General features: G+C 40.3%; 1 protein-coding gene across 2 annotated transcripts; it reads left to right on the top strand.

The window, feature by feature from the left end:
• Positions 1-458: 458 nt before the first annotated feature.
• GJB7 (gap junction protein beta 7) lies at positions 459-14,618 on the top strand. 2 transcript variants are annotated; one of them, XM_005421182.1, is made up of 3 exons: positions 459-582; positions 2,266-2,322; positions 7,682-8,503. In XM_005421182.1, the coding sequence occupies exon 3, from the start codon at positions 7,700-7,702 to the stop codon at positions 8,501-8,503; it is 804 nt and encodes a 267-aa protein (XP_005421239.1). In that variant the 5' UTR covers positions 459-582; positions 2,266-2,322; positions 7,682-7,699. The 2 variants fall into 2 exon arrangements, with proteins under 2 accessions (XP_005421239.1, XP_005421238.1); XM_005421181.3 differs by lacking the exons at positions 459-582; positions 2,266-2,322 and adding an exon at positions 13,960-14,618 and having other exon boundaries at positions 7,709-8,416.
• The last annotated feature ends 20 nt before the right edge of the window (positions 14,619-14,638 follow it).

Below are 14,638 nucleotides of genomic sequence, written 5' to 3'. Positions count from 1 at the left end.
GTGGGTACTGATTAGCATGTACAGTAAACAAAACACATTTCAATTAAAAAAACCCAGGCTTCACTTGCTTGGGAAAACCACTGTATGCTAAAATTCTAAGAGAAAGGCTTTTCTGAGCATTTGTGTAATGTATTGTTGGGAGAATATGTGTGTTTTGTGGACAGCTGACTTGCCCAGGAGAACACAAAATGCAGATCTGATGTAAAATGTCAAGAGCAAACGGTGTGAGTTAAGGCTCACAGCATACATGCCTTCAGGCTGTGCTACTATGAAAACACAGAGTGCAGCATCTGAGCTGATGCCAATGGGTGCTCAAAAGAGATGCAGATAAATCCTACAACTTCAAATAAATGCCAGTTTCCTCATATCTTTCTGATGATACAAGCTGCTTTATGGTTCTGGTTTGAGCTGTGTGCCAGCAGAGATGATCAGGTTGCACTCATTTAGTTTGTATTACCTAGGAGATAAGCAGTTCCCATTTCCCAGGCATAAAATAGTAACTCCCTTTCTCAGAAATGAGCTGTTGATTGTTAATTCCACAAGAAAGCTGGGATCCAGCTGTAATCATTCACTGGGACACAGGTAAGTTAGATTTTCTTGTTATAAAATACAGTTTCACTGAATGAGAAGTTGATTTTCTAACATTAAATAGGACTGATAGTAGCCTCATGCAAGTGTCCCATCAGCCAACATAAGCCATGGATATAATCTGCTTTTTGTTGCACTATTGCAGCTTCATAATATTACAGAGTTAAATGCCAGTGACAATTTATTGTCCAAGTGGAAATCTTTTGATTTTGTCAATTCTTTTTATTATTTTACAAGTTGACTAAGGTGTGACAATAGTAACAGTAGCCTGAATGCAGCAATAATATTTATTAATGTTGAAGATCATTTGCTGTGGAGGGAGATTTTTGTTTACATCAGGAAAGCATGGTAGTGATGGGTTATCTGTTTGGCATGAAGGTGATGAGAAATGAAGTTGTAGTCATGTAGGTGAGATAGGAATATCATGGCTTTAAAAATTAAATAATTTTGGCTACTTCTGAACTTAATTTTTTAAAAATACATTATTTACCAAGTAACAAAGAAAACAGTGAACTGTTTCTGCCCTGTCAAAAACCATTCATTGCTGCAGAGAAGAGACCATAGCAATTAGCAGCTGGCAAAGCATTACATTCAGCAGCTGCTGGTTTTTTAAGTGATGTTTGTGGTTTCCCTAAATACAAAACAAGATGGGATTTTGCCATAGTTTACAAGTTGTATTTTCAGGAAAGTGAATGTTTGGCAACTAAGATCCTGGAGCACAGGAAAAAAAGGAGATTTGTCCCAAGCCACTGCAGAAACCCATGTGAAAGTCAGATGTAAAGCCAAATCAATCAGCTCCAGTATTGTGCTAAATCGCCAGCTGAGCCCTCTTCCATCTAGTGTTTCCTTTTCCTTCCTGTAGTTGGTTGACAAATAAGTATTTAGGCTAATGTCTTTACATACCACATGTCTATTTTAAGCCCTATTTATTTCTGCTTTTAATATCACAGTAGTTAGGGGTTTATCTCCCAGTGGACCAAAGAGCTTATTTCTTGCTCCAAGGAGTTAAAAGTTGATAATAGGCATGGAACTGTGAGAGGTTAGAATCAGCAAGCTAAGGCAGGTGAAAGCAAGGGACTGGGCTATGAGAGACCACGGCTCTTTTCTTAGCTCTGCCTCTGATGTGCTGAGTGATGCTGGATAAGCCACATCTGCCCCTTGACAGCACAGGTTTTCTCTGTCTAGATTGGCAATGTTTGTAGGAGAGGATGCCCTTTCCCCATTACATGTTAATGAAGGGTTCATATCAATGAATTTCATTCTAAAGTATCTACAGTGTGTACTTTTTGTCTGCACATGAGAAGAGTAAGCTATTGCCAGTATGTTTACCTCTGCCATTTGGGGGCCTCTCCTTCCTCTGGAAGCACCTGAAGGATGAAATAGTGGGAAAGTTTTGGCTCACATCAGCCTTAGAACCATGGGCTTTGCTGCACTACCAATGACTAGCAGTGGTCATGGCAGAAGTGAACAGCTTGGCCAGGACACAGACCCAGGAGGGCTATGTTTGCTCAGGGGTTGTCATGTTCCACCTGGCTTGTTTTTGAAGAGCCTTAAAAAATGAGTGTCAATACTACATTAATGTTAGAACTTTACTTACTTAATAAAAAGAGGAGAGTTTTCTGAAGAAGGCAAAGTTAATAATTGTTTTCTGTTTTCTCTTGCTGCCTCTCTCATAAGGACCTGGAGATCACCGTGGCACGCTCAGCACTGAACAAGAAGCAAAGTCATTGCAAGGTTAGTGACTTGCAGCAAGTTTTTCAGCTCCTATTGCAGATGTGCAATAGTTTGCACAGCTGGCACATGTGCAGCTTGGTAATGTGACTTTGAATCAAATGGTACTGTTCCTTGGTGTTCCCAGGAGGATTCCTGAATCCCTCCTCTTCTCTAGTAGAGCACTGAGTAATGAGAGCAGCATGCTGAGGGGACTAGTGGAGCTTCCATCAGCTTAAGAATAGACTGAACTGCCAGGAACAGTTTCTGCACAATTAAGCCTTTTTAGGGCCAGAGAACAAAGCAAATCGGTGTTTCTCAGCCTGTGGACCTCACACCTATGGTAGTCAGTAAGGAAGCAGTAGGCACTTCATGAAACAGACTCAGCAACCATAAAATGGATGCATGCCTCCTTATATCAACAAACAGAAAAGACAAGGGCAAAAAGCAGTTACTAAATGAACACCTGAAGATAAGCTTCATTATTTGTTTGGTTGTTTATGGAAACCATTGTGCCAGTACTTGTTTTTTATTTTCCTCATAACACTGAGAGGATCCTTGGTGTTTGGGAAGAAAAAAGGTGCTGTGATGATGTTTTGATTGAAGTGTAAAGAATAAAGGAGAGAATGGACTCTAAAGATTGTTACCAGCTCTGCTTTTTTATGGTCCTATATCCTATGTGATTTCTACTTCTGCTCTCTTCTTTATCATGTTTTGTCACTATTTATGGTTCTCTTTCTTCCTGTTATTAAAAATAAATAAATAAATAAAGATAAGTTGTAGGTGCAGCAAATACTCCCCAGCAATGTTTAGATCAGAAAAAAGAGCTCTTCCATCTCTCAGACTGGGAGGATAATTTAGCTTGCTTGTACAGAATTGATAGATCCACTGTTCAGAGGCTTGTGTTCTTTCTCTTACTTTTCACTGTTCCATCTCCATTTCCCAAAATACTGTGCCTTCTTCCTGTAATTTGCCAGCTCTTTGAGCTCCACGTTGCCTGCCCTTTGTGCCTCTAACACTTAGGATGCTTCCCCACTTCCCCTCCTGTTATTCAGTTTGTTCTTGCATTTTCTTACTTTCCTGTCACTGCCTTCTGCCTGCCATTTTCCTCCACACAAAAATACCTTTTCTGCTTTTAAAGTAATTAAATTAGCAGAGCTGATTGAAATCTAGGTAAAGTAATTCTCTGAGCACTGTGCTTTTCAATGGATGCATTACTCAATGCACATTAGCCAACCTCCTGTAGGCATCAGTGAACGACAGAAATTAATATTTGATGAATATATTCAACAACAATAGCATTATTCAAACACTTTACTCAATAAAGTACATTCAGCACACTCAGAAGTTAATGGTGCATTCAGGTTACTCTGTTTGCTCAGCAGAACATGTGCCCAACCCCAAGGGGGAAAATCAAGTCACTGATATATGTGAGGGAAACAGAATGGGAAGCCTTTTCTGGTCATTTGTGCCTCTCATGAGGAGGACAAAGTGTATGTGTATGTTGGTGGGGGTGTTTAAATCCCATATAGCGAATAAAGGATGGATGTGATGAGGAAGAGAGATTATTTGCTCTATTTCCTGACTGGCAAATCTTGTTTTCATGCTTACCACTCACACTTCAGCTAGTAATGAGAAAAACAAATCAACATATTGCTAATCTTCAGCTTTTGTTCCAGCTGGGGTATGCATGTGTATATTGAGCAGAGGGTTGAAGTAAGTCTAACCACAAATCCCTGCTTTTCACTTCTTGCTCCATTTAATGTTTCCTTGAGTACTTGGTGCAAATAACCTATCTTCTACTGTTTAACTCTTTCTAATGCCTCCTTGGTAATTTCCAGTAGAGGCCAAGTCTCTTTTGTGGTCTTTATGTCCACAGTGCCAAGGGAATCCCCCTTTAATGCTTTTGTAACTTTCTTAAAACTTTGAGTATATTCATTTTTAGCTTCAGCATTGGACATTACCCGGACACAAATTGATGTCATCTACATTTCCCACAATCTACTCAATTTCTTTAGCTAGCTTCCCTTCTTGACTCCCTTTGTTTCTTTCTGCACAACATGAACCTTCTCCAGATTCTAAGGCTAAAATCTCTCCTTGGTTGCAAGGATTTGGATCACACTTTTCCTCTCTTGTCCTTACATTAGCCAGAATATAATTTTGCTAAAGCATCATGCCCCAACACTACTCAGCGTCTCCTGGCATGTGTACTGCCACTTCTTGAAGTGTTAACAAAATACCACAGTCATATTTTTCCTACTGCCCAGCTATGTGCTTACTAAATGATTTTTCTTTTTTCATTGTCTGAATCCTCACCTTGCTCTGAATTTCATACAGCCCACTTAATGCGTCTTCTCTAGCCTGAGCTAACTTGACCCCTCATCAGTCTTGTGCCTGTGCTGTCCCATAAATCAATTCTCTCTTGTTTACCTGTTGAGTAACTCCTTGTCTTTGAAGTCCATTTTCATTTTTTTTCATTCCATGTGTTCTTTGCAACGCTTCAGTGAATTAATTGTATTTTCAAAGGATGCAAAAGCATCAGTTAACATCCACATCTATAGCAACAGTGGTCATAAAGCAAACATAACCTTTCCAAAGCACATTTGCAGCTCCTTTGAACAGGGGAGCTGTGCTAGTTACAAACAATTCTACAAAAGAGGCTCTATGGTCCTTTAGGTTTGAAGCTGAAGGTTGTTCTCTACAGCCATTTCTCGTTATCAAGTTAAGGCTGCAACTGGAAAAAATATAACCAAAGTTCTGCAGACCTCTGGCTGCAGAAGCACTGTGGGCCACAAGACCTGCCCTGCAGTCCTTCAATAAATTTTAGTTTCTCTTCAACCGAGCACACTGACCAGGAACCACTTTCAGTTCTGTGGAATCCCTGATGCCTCATTACTAAACATCTAGGTAACAGAATGTGTTGCTCTCTTGCAAATTAGCTTTGCAGGAATTTCATCCCTGCAGTCATCTGTCTGGCAGGAATTTGCCCCTTGCACAGGATCTGTTGACTTTAGTCAAATTCCTGGCCCCTGTTTTCTTTGGTCAGGACTTCTTACTCTCCTTTATATTGTTCTTCTCAATGTGGGATTGGCAAAGAAAGTGTAAAGTTGTTCTTTTCTAATTCCTCCTCCTGCTCAGTTAAGGAAGTAGCAGCTCAGCTTTGGGAAAAGGAGACCTTAAGGTAAATTTCTCAATCTGTATTTAGGTATAACCACAGCCTGATTTCCACCAGTGTTGTTTCCCACTGATTTTTGTGCCTTGCTGGTGACCCAGCATATCTTTCATTTCCGTTCACCTGGAGGCTCAGAACTGGTGTAACTCCAACCATGGATTGATAGGTGGAATGAGGCTTTTTTACTTTAGAAAAGGATGGTGCACTTATTGTGGCCACCAGCAAAAGCCCCCTTGCAACCACGCTTGTTTTACATGGAATAACAAAATCCAGAATTCCCTCCAACAGTCCATGTGCACATCTTAAAGCCTTAGAAGAGGCCTCTTAGGCTTTCCTTCAAATCTCCACAGGACAGCTCATCCACAAGATGCACGTGCACGCGCTAACATTGCTCAGTGAATGCTTTTTTTCTTTGCCTGTGATTTATTACATAGTGGAGTGTTCATGTTTGCTGTTCAGCTCCTTTGAGACTGTTGTGACTGTGTATGCTTATTTAGAAGGCATTAAAGCCTTGAAGCTCATGTCTTCAAAAGTTTGATTTAAACTTCTGCTTGAACTCTGTTTGTGGAAGGCAGGAATAGCTCTTTAATGAAAAAGTAACCACACTGCCAAACATATTTAAAAGCATAGGAGCATATGTCTGAAAGGATATAAGCTGGTATTTCCCTGTTGTCTTTTTATAAAGGAGTAGCTTGGTAACCATTCTTGGCAGTATAAATCAGGAATATATTAATTTCTGCAGCTGTCCCTCAGCACCTCAAGCTAGAGCTCTAATGGAATATCCAAGTAACCTTGCTTCCCTGCAGAAGCCTGACCATGGGCAGAGGTCATGAAGGGCTGCAGAACTGAGGGACAGCAAAAGAAGCACTGAGCTTTCCATGTGTGTTGAGCCTTACAGAATCACAGAATCATTTAAGTCAAAAAAGACCTCCAAGATTGAGTCCCACCTTTGACTGATGCCCACCTCATGGTCAACTAGACCATGGCACTAAATGCCTCATGCAGTTATTTCTAGAACACCTTGAAGGGGTGGTGACCCCACCACCTTCCTGGGCAGCCCAGTCCAATGCCTGAATACCTTTTTTTCCATGGAGCTTTGTGATGCTGTGGCCTGATCACTACTCAAACTTGCCCGCAGATGAACTTGTTCATTCCATCAGCAGTACCTACAGCTACAGCAGGGTCAGTGGGATTTGTGTGTGACCCTGCAGCCACAGAGGGGTACATTTTCTCTCCTGCTAGGCAGAGCTTGCAGAAGCAGAAGTTGCCATGAGGACATTAAATGACATAACACATGGAAACTTGTGATTTCTGTCCTCACCTCATGTCTCCCAGCTACTCCGTGTGCCAGGAATACATCCACTTTTTGCTCTTACAAACAAAGGAGCTTGATACCCCTAAGGATCTCTGGAGATGGGCCCAGGTGCAAAGGTGACTGTATATTCTGGGTGGATACCTCAGGTCTTCTTTTTACTCTGATAAGTCTCCCTGCCAGTGGCTCCTTAGGTAGCTCTTCCAAAAGAAGTGTTCTGGAGTTAGGACAAGGGAAGGCTTGTGCAGATAAGAAACTGTAACACACACACACACACAAAATATGCACACATATTTTGGGGTAATGGTAAGAAATACAATAAATAAAATCCAATGAAGCAGAAAAATATTTAAAATATTGCACAAGTTTACCCAAAAGTTAGACCACAGACAAAAATGAATCAATTTGCATTTTTGTAGTCAACTTAGTATGGGACACTTGGTTCCTATGCATAAATTTAAAAGTGAAATCTGACTTGACTGTGTGTAGTATCTGCATAACTGACAGGGCTAAGTTGAGTGCAATTCAGTGGTAGTGCTGGCCTGAACTTGCCAAAGAAAGCCCTACCTGACAGTCAGGAGACCCTCAGGGAGAACAGGCACATTTCTTACAGAGGACAGCTTAACAGAATGATTAGACTTCAACCTACTTGACAAAATGTATTTAAACAGCAAATAAATTTTCTTCAATAGCCTCAAAATGTATCAGAATTATTAAATTATCAGAAATAAGATCAGCTTGTTGTTCTTATTTAAATGCTTAATAATATTAAATTACTTCTAAATGCTTAATAATTTTAAATTGTTTAAACTACTGGTTATATTTCATGTTGAATGAATGTCTCATTTGTCTTCACCCAAGAGGATGCATCTCTCTGATCTTGTGTTTCTTTGATATAGCATTTCCATCTTTCCTTGATGAGAAAAATGAGCTGGGTGTTCCTACGTGATCTGCTGAGTGGAGTGAATAAATACTCAACAGGAATTGGAAGAATTTGGGTAGCTGTTGTGTTCTTGTTCCGCTTACTGCTCTATGTTGCTGCTGCAGAAAACATCTGGAAACATGAACATGATGAATTTGAATGCAATATCAAGCAGCCTGGTTGTGAAAATGTCTGCTTTGACCATTTCTTCCCTGTCTCTCACATCAGATTTTGGGCTTTGCAATTAATCATGGTCTCCACCCCTTCCCTCTTGGTTGTCTTTCATGTTGCTTACAGAGAGAACAGAGAGAAACACCACAACCAGAAACTTTACAAAAATCCAGGAAAGACAGATGGTGGATTGCTGTGCACTTACCTAATCAGCCTCATTTTAAAAACAGGACTTGAAATATTTTTTCTTGTTCTGTTCTATAAATTGTACAACGGATTCAAAATACCACATCTTGTGAAATGTGACATAAAACCATGTCCCAATATTGTAGACTGTTATATTTCCAAACCCACAGAAAAAATGATTTTCCTCTATTTTCTGGTGGCAACATCATGCCTGTGCATTGTATTAAATCTAAGTGAACTGAGTTATCTGATGTTCAAATACTCCACAAAATGTTATCTGAAGAGACACGTGAAGAAGCAGCAAGGCTCAAAAGGCAATTGCTGCGAATCAGAACTCATCAGGCACAACAGAGCAGCAGCTGCAGGACGACTCCACAACAGCTCATCATCTTTGCCTCTGAATATGCAAGATGAACATGAAAAACATTCCCCGCTGACTTGAAAGAAGGCTGGAGACCACCCTCCCATTACACAAGCTGTTTTTGACAAATTGCTTTTCCAATCAGTGCTTTGCAGAACTATCCTTTGAAAGGATAGTTACATAGGAAATGCTGTTTCTCTGTTAGTTCCCCATTACTTGAGCTGATAAATTTGGTTACATTATGTATGTTGTACATAGAATCATTGAGACCTTTTCATGTTGAAAAAAGAAATGTAGAAGTTCTGAGAATTCCATGAAGCTTTAATATAAACACAGATGCTTATGATAAATCATGCTGAAACAATTGCTCAAACAGTTGTGTACTGAATATTACACAGAATTGCTTTGGTACAAGAAAAAATAGGCTTTTTATATGCAGAGATAGGAAGAACCTGGGATTGATTAAGATGAACAGCAAGGGGTTTACAGGATTTGTCAGGTGGGTGGATCAGACCTGGTAACTGCTGAAATGGCAATGGGAAAGTGCTGGCATAGAGTGATTGCTGTGCCTTGAAGTGAGCTGGATAGTCACGAGTCCACTCCATTGTACTATAAAACATCTCAAAAACAGAAGAGGTAGACATATCTAGTTTAGGCCATGTGATAAATACAGATTTGGTTATTTAGCTGTTTGTGGAGCACCTCCTTCTGGAATTGAGCCTTTACAGATATTAGGGTGTTAATAATCAAAAAGTATCCTTTAACAAAGGCACTTGCTCAAACTTGTGCAAGCAGCATGTACCAGGGTACAGAGTTAATTCCTGGCCACCTGCACCAAGCAGCTCCCATGTCATTAGACTTGTCTTGTGCTCTGTGGCATTTAAGCGAAAAGATCATTCCTACTTCCCTAGGATCTGAATAGAGAAATGCAGACCACACAATACAGCAGAACAATACAGTAGCCAGTAGTCCCTGGTATTAAGAAGCCTAGAATCTGGTCCCTTTAGGAAGGCTGAAAATATGCTACTCCTTCAGTAGATTTCTCTGCTGCAGAAGAACACATGAAATCTAAAAATGTGAAAAGCTTCCAGTAGAAACAAAGTAAAAAAGAATCACCTGTTCCCTCCCCCAAATTTCAAAGTATCTCATAAACACCACACACTTCTGCTCTTTGTTATCTGTGTTGTTTGGGCTAACAGGAAAGGGACAGAAATCATCTAAGACATGTCTTCTGTTGAACCTAGGCTTCTAAGACAATGGAAAGCAGTGCCTTAAAAACTTCCTTCAGGGTAGTGTTCTCTTTCTGTTGCTGGAATGAAAGACCTTTGGACATACATCTGATACTGAGCCTGATCAAAATGCACTGTTTAGAGAAAAACCAGCTGAAGTGGAGCTGCCTGAATGCTGAACTAATTTTATTGTTAGTGCCAGAATAAGGAGGAAGAAACAGTGGCACAAGCAGGTTAACTACTTTTTTTTTTTCTCTGAGGCCCCCTCCAGCCCCGTAGCTTTGGTTACAATGCATTACATTTAATGAGTAGCAGTTACTGAACAAAACTTAGCAACTAATGAACAAGATATGCACTTTTGATGGTGATTTTCAAGGTAGGATTTGTTGTTTGTTTGTTTGGTTTTCCCATAAAATAAACGAACTTTTATCAAATATGGGAAGACATTTGCTGCTGCTGAAATTAGCAGCAACAGCAGTCCCTCAGATACCAGCTTGGGGCCAGATAGTTTTAACTCTTGATTGATGCTGAGTCAGTGCTTACATAGAGACAGGGCACTTTATATAATTCAGAACATTTTCTGTTAAACTTCTACATACACAGAAGGTGGCTCATGACAGAAATGCAGTTAGAAAGTCTTTTGCAGCTCCTGGACACAGCCCACCAAAGAGTGTCTGAAGCAAAACTGCCCATGAACCCTGTGAAACTGCAACTGCCGCAGCTTAAGTAACTGAGAATAAACCCCAAAATTATCTTGGCCTGTCATGCATAATTTTATAAAGACAAGGGCAAAACTATAAAATAAAAAAAATGTTTCTGAAATATCTGGGTTTTAATAACTGTGGACAGATTTTTAAGAGCACATTAATGAAAAAAAATTTATTGTTTTTAAGGTAAGGTTTATTTGATAGAAAATGAAGAGAAGCAAACACAGTTTAGCCACCACAGGTTTCTGATAAAATTAGTGCATCAGCAGCTCTCTAATAAAAAAAGTATATTAAGTCAGGGCTTGAAGTGTTTTAGAGACCCCCTAAAGCTCTGTGGTTGGTCAGAGATTACCACTTAGACCAAAAATTTTCCCATCAAACAAGAACTCTAATTCTTTGGAATGGATATTCAAAGTTTATTTTTAATTCTACCTTCCAACAGCCAAGAAATTATAAATAAATTCCAAAAGCAACGTTTCGAGTCTTGGAGGATGCTTCAGATTTGACAAAGCCAGTACCTTACATGAGAAATATTATCAAAAATTATTATGGACCAACTCCACATAACCCGATTCACTCGCAGCAAATTGCCAAGTAGCCCTCACAACATGTGCTGCAAAATCTGAGTGTTTGATATGGCTACTAATGAAAAGGAAATGAGCATCCCTTAACCTGAGAGAATAGAAACCAATTGATCTGCCTTCTGAACCCCTGCTCTTGGCAACCATTTAGTCTTTTACTGGCTCCTTCCCTTTCTCTGCTTTTAGATGCCTTTGTTCTCCAGTTTAAGTTTCGCTCATCCATGCACCCCTGAAGGCAATTGCTGCTACATTTTTGGTTCAAATGAGTTTACAGGTCTGGTCCCTAAACTTCTGAATCACTCAGACTAACATTTTAAAAAACTGAACTCAAGTGCTATGTTCTGCAAGGATATAAGCAACTGATAGGAAGCTAATCTGAGCCCATACTGTAATGGAGAAATAACATAATCACTGCATGCACAATTATACAAAAATATTTACCTCATTAGTATTTCAAAACATCCCTGCAAACATCAAAAGATCTGTGTCTTACGTAGACTCTCATTTTCCTTAAAATCCAAGGTTTCTTGCCTTGGGAGAGAAGAGGTTTGAAAAAAAAGACACAGACAAAATATTTCCCTATTTGCTGATAGTTTCTTTCCTCTATTCCCTTCTCCCGTACCAGTGGCCCCATTTCCTATCCCTTTAATTCTATCATCTCCATACCAAATCTCCAAGTAGGGCTGAGCAGCACATGAGCAGGAACTTCTACAACGTGGGGACCTAAACCCCAGTGTAGCCTGCCCCTGTCCCTGTCCCTCCTCCCCTGCACACAGGTGGGAGCCCCAACCAATTCTTTGGCACAGAAACTAATTGCAACAGTTAGCCAATTACTTGCCCCTCACCTGACCCCCAACAACTGATTCCAGTGCTGTTTGTACAAGCATTGCTCACTTACTATCCAGCATCCTAAACCAAATGTCCCAGCAGAATGCTCTAGAAGCCACCGTCCCCCCATCCTGCTGAGAAGGACCACCCTGAAACATGTGGGCATAAACCACTACTCTTATTTACACTGAATTAGTGCTCAGGTAATAGCAGATTTCTTTACAGACATGGTTGAGCACCAGAGGCTGACTGTGAGTTTAAAGGTGTCTTTTGATCACAAAACAGTCCATGCTCTGCATTCAGACAGACCCCTCACTTTGGTTGCTTCCCTATCAGCAACACCTGCAGCTGTAGGCAGCACATTCCTGATGGCTACATGGGGCTTCAAAGAAAGGACCTTTGCTTGAATGCTCCACAGTTAATGGGTGACAATTCTGGAAGGCAGAGACACAGAGGAAGGAGAAAGAAAAGGCAGAAGACAGGGGACTGGGCAGTGAGGGCGAGAGCATCTTTGGGGCACCCCAAAGCAGGCTGAAGTGCTGCTGGTACATCTGGCTCAGCCATCTCAGCCCCATCCCACCGAGCAGCCCCGAGGGCAGGGCTGTGGCCTCAGGCCCCAGAGAAGCTGCCCATCCAGGTGTGCTACAACTGCTAGGGTGGGAGGTTCTCTGTATCACCCAAGGTAAAACATCTGAATGCAAACACCAAATTTATCTCCTTGGGAGTTTCTGTTGGTGGCTTTACAAACGAGAGTACCCTCTGCAGTCTGTGACATTTTGAATCAGACCCTGCCTTTGGTACATTTTAAGCTCAAAATACTCCTGTTTGCTATTTAAAAAGGAAACAACAAACCCCATACTAGCTTACCTGTTGGACAGGCTGTCAGTAACCACCTAAAAGGGAGTGTGCCATGGAATGTACTAACTATATAGGTGCAGCATCTGCTTCAATTGGATTGATTGGGATGAGACAATATTAAATATTTTATTCTTAGAAATTCAGATCCAAATCAGAAATTGCTTCCTGAATATTTATGGCATTGGATTTTTTTAATCCTTTTCTCTTTTATTAAATGGCATTCTAGTATAACACTGTGCAGCTAAATAGCTGTATACTATTCTCAGTCCAAGAACTGCAAATGATACAGTATTAATCATTGGGAATGTTGAAGCTATTCAACTTACACAACACAAACATTCTTCTAAAGACTAACAGTTGTGAGGTCTTTGACAGTGACTGAAGTGGTTAGGTACAGCTGAAAACAAGAGAATTCAGGTGAGCTTTGAGGATCCTCTCCTGAGGATCTCTGCCCTCTTCTCCCCTGCAGAAGTTCCCTGTACAATCACCATGGCTGGTATCCAATAGCAGCTCCATCCAGGGGGACCAGCGGCCTCTGGCAGGTAGAAAATGGCACTGTGTACTTGTAATGATTATAATCCCTCTTAGAGTCACAATGCAAGGGTTTGTTTTGGTTTTATCATTCTCAGACTGCACCTTTGATTTACTAACGTGGCATAATAAGAGTTTGGTCACTTGGGAGGGATGGAAAGTGAGAGGAGCTGACGGGCTCTGTTCAAATGGAAGCACGGGCTTTCTGCGAAGATAAGCAATTTAGCACCATGTAGCAAACCAAGGGCTGTGCCCCAGGTCCAATGCTGCTGCTGTTCACACATAATCCTCACTCTTGCAATAAGTCACTTCATTTGGTTGTAGGAAGGTGCCCTCTGCACCGATATTCAGGAAAACTGTCAGAGATTCCAGGTGAATAGCTTATGAGCAGTCAAATCTAGCATTTAATGCAAAAGCTTCACACAGCAAGACAAGTTTATAGAAAAAAAATCAAGCCAATCTCACCCAAGATAAAGACTGTTTTATATTACTGAAGGTAGGTCACATCCAGTAATGATAATAATCCAAGAAAAGTTTTTGGTACCACACAATCCAGCTGGCTGAGTCAAACATAACCACGCATGAAAACCAACACTGAAGATTCCTGGGTACTGACAGCTCCCACCAATGCATTCACACTTTTGGTTACTCAACAAACGGGATACCTGTCATTTCAGTTAGCAGCATACAGAGGAATTGCTCCAGTCCCGGGCACTACAAGCAGCACCAGCAGCTTCTGAGGCTCGTTCCAGTGTGGAAAAGAGAGGTTGTGACTGGTGCCACATGCAGTCAGCAAGAGGCAGAGGAGCGCAAAGGGAGCCCATGCCACCAACAGAGCACGACCACCGAGTTTATCTGTAAGATCACCATCTCACTTCCCTTTCAGAAAGTGCCTTGTTTATTTAGTTTTTAATGGTATGGCATAAGGACTCATGTATTTTATAGATAGATACCAAACTGGTATTATCAAAATAAACCCATCTGTTTTATAAACCCACTATTTACAAAAACGGTTTCTGAAGTTTTTTTGTTTTGTTTTGTTTTTTTAACAAAAATTAAACTATACACCAATCTAAGTTACAGAAACAAAAATAACCTTTATAAGATCACATGTATAAAACAAGAAATGAAATGTGTTTTTATTTAAGGCAATACTGGGCTACTTCACAAATCACCACCTCAAATATATACACTGCTCCACACTACTAATTTTCTATCACATTCACAACGGATTCTTTAATACCAAATATTGTTTTAAATCTTCAATGTAGCAAACTATTTTTATTCACATTTCCATTTTTATTATGGAATCATAAATGCTTTGTAACCAATTAAAAGCAATGAAAAATGTAGCTATAAGAAAACTATTATATTTATGTGTTAACTACATATGAATATCATCCATAGATACTGGATGTTAAAATTTACAAAAATGAGAGCGTGTCAGTACGTTTAACCTATGAAACGTGATCTTATCCAGCT

This window comes from Geospiza fortis, unplaced genomic scaffold, assembly GCF_000277835.1.
Source record: "Geospiza fortis unplaced genomic scaffold, GeoFor_1.0 scaffold190, whole genome shotgun sequence".
Taxonomy (NCBI): Eukaryota; Metazoa; Chordata; class Aves; order Passeriformes; family Thraupidae; genus Geospiza; species Geospiza fortis.
Note: the sequence above shows the minus strand (reverse complement) of the source record. Positions and strands in the feature narration are given on the sequence as shown.

Bases quoted from the DNA above. Each gene is read 5' to 3' on its own strand.
- GJB7 (XM_005421181.3), top strand. From the start codon at position 7,709: ATGAGCTGGGTGTTCCTACGTGATCTGCTGAGTGGAGTGAATAAATAC. The intron at 8,417-13,959 runs GCAGCTGCAGGA...AGCAAGAGGCAG, and splicing joins TCATCAGGCACAACAGAGCA to AGGAGCGCAAAGGGAGCCCA.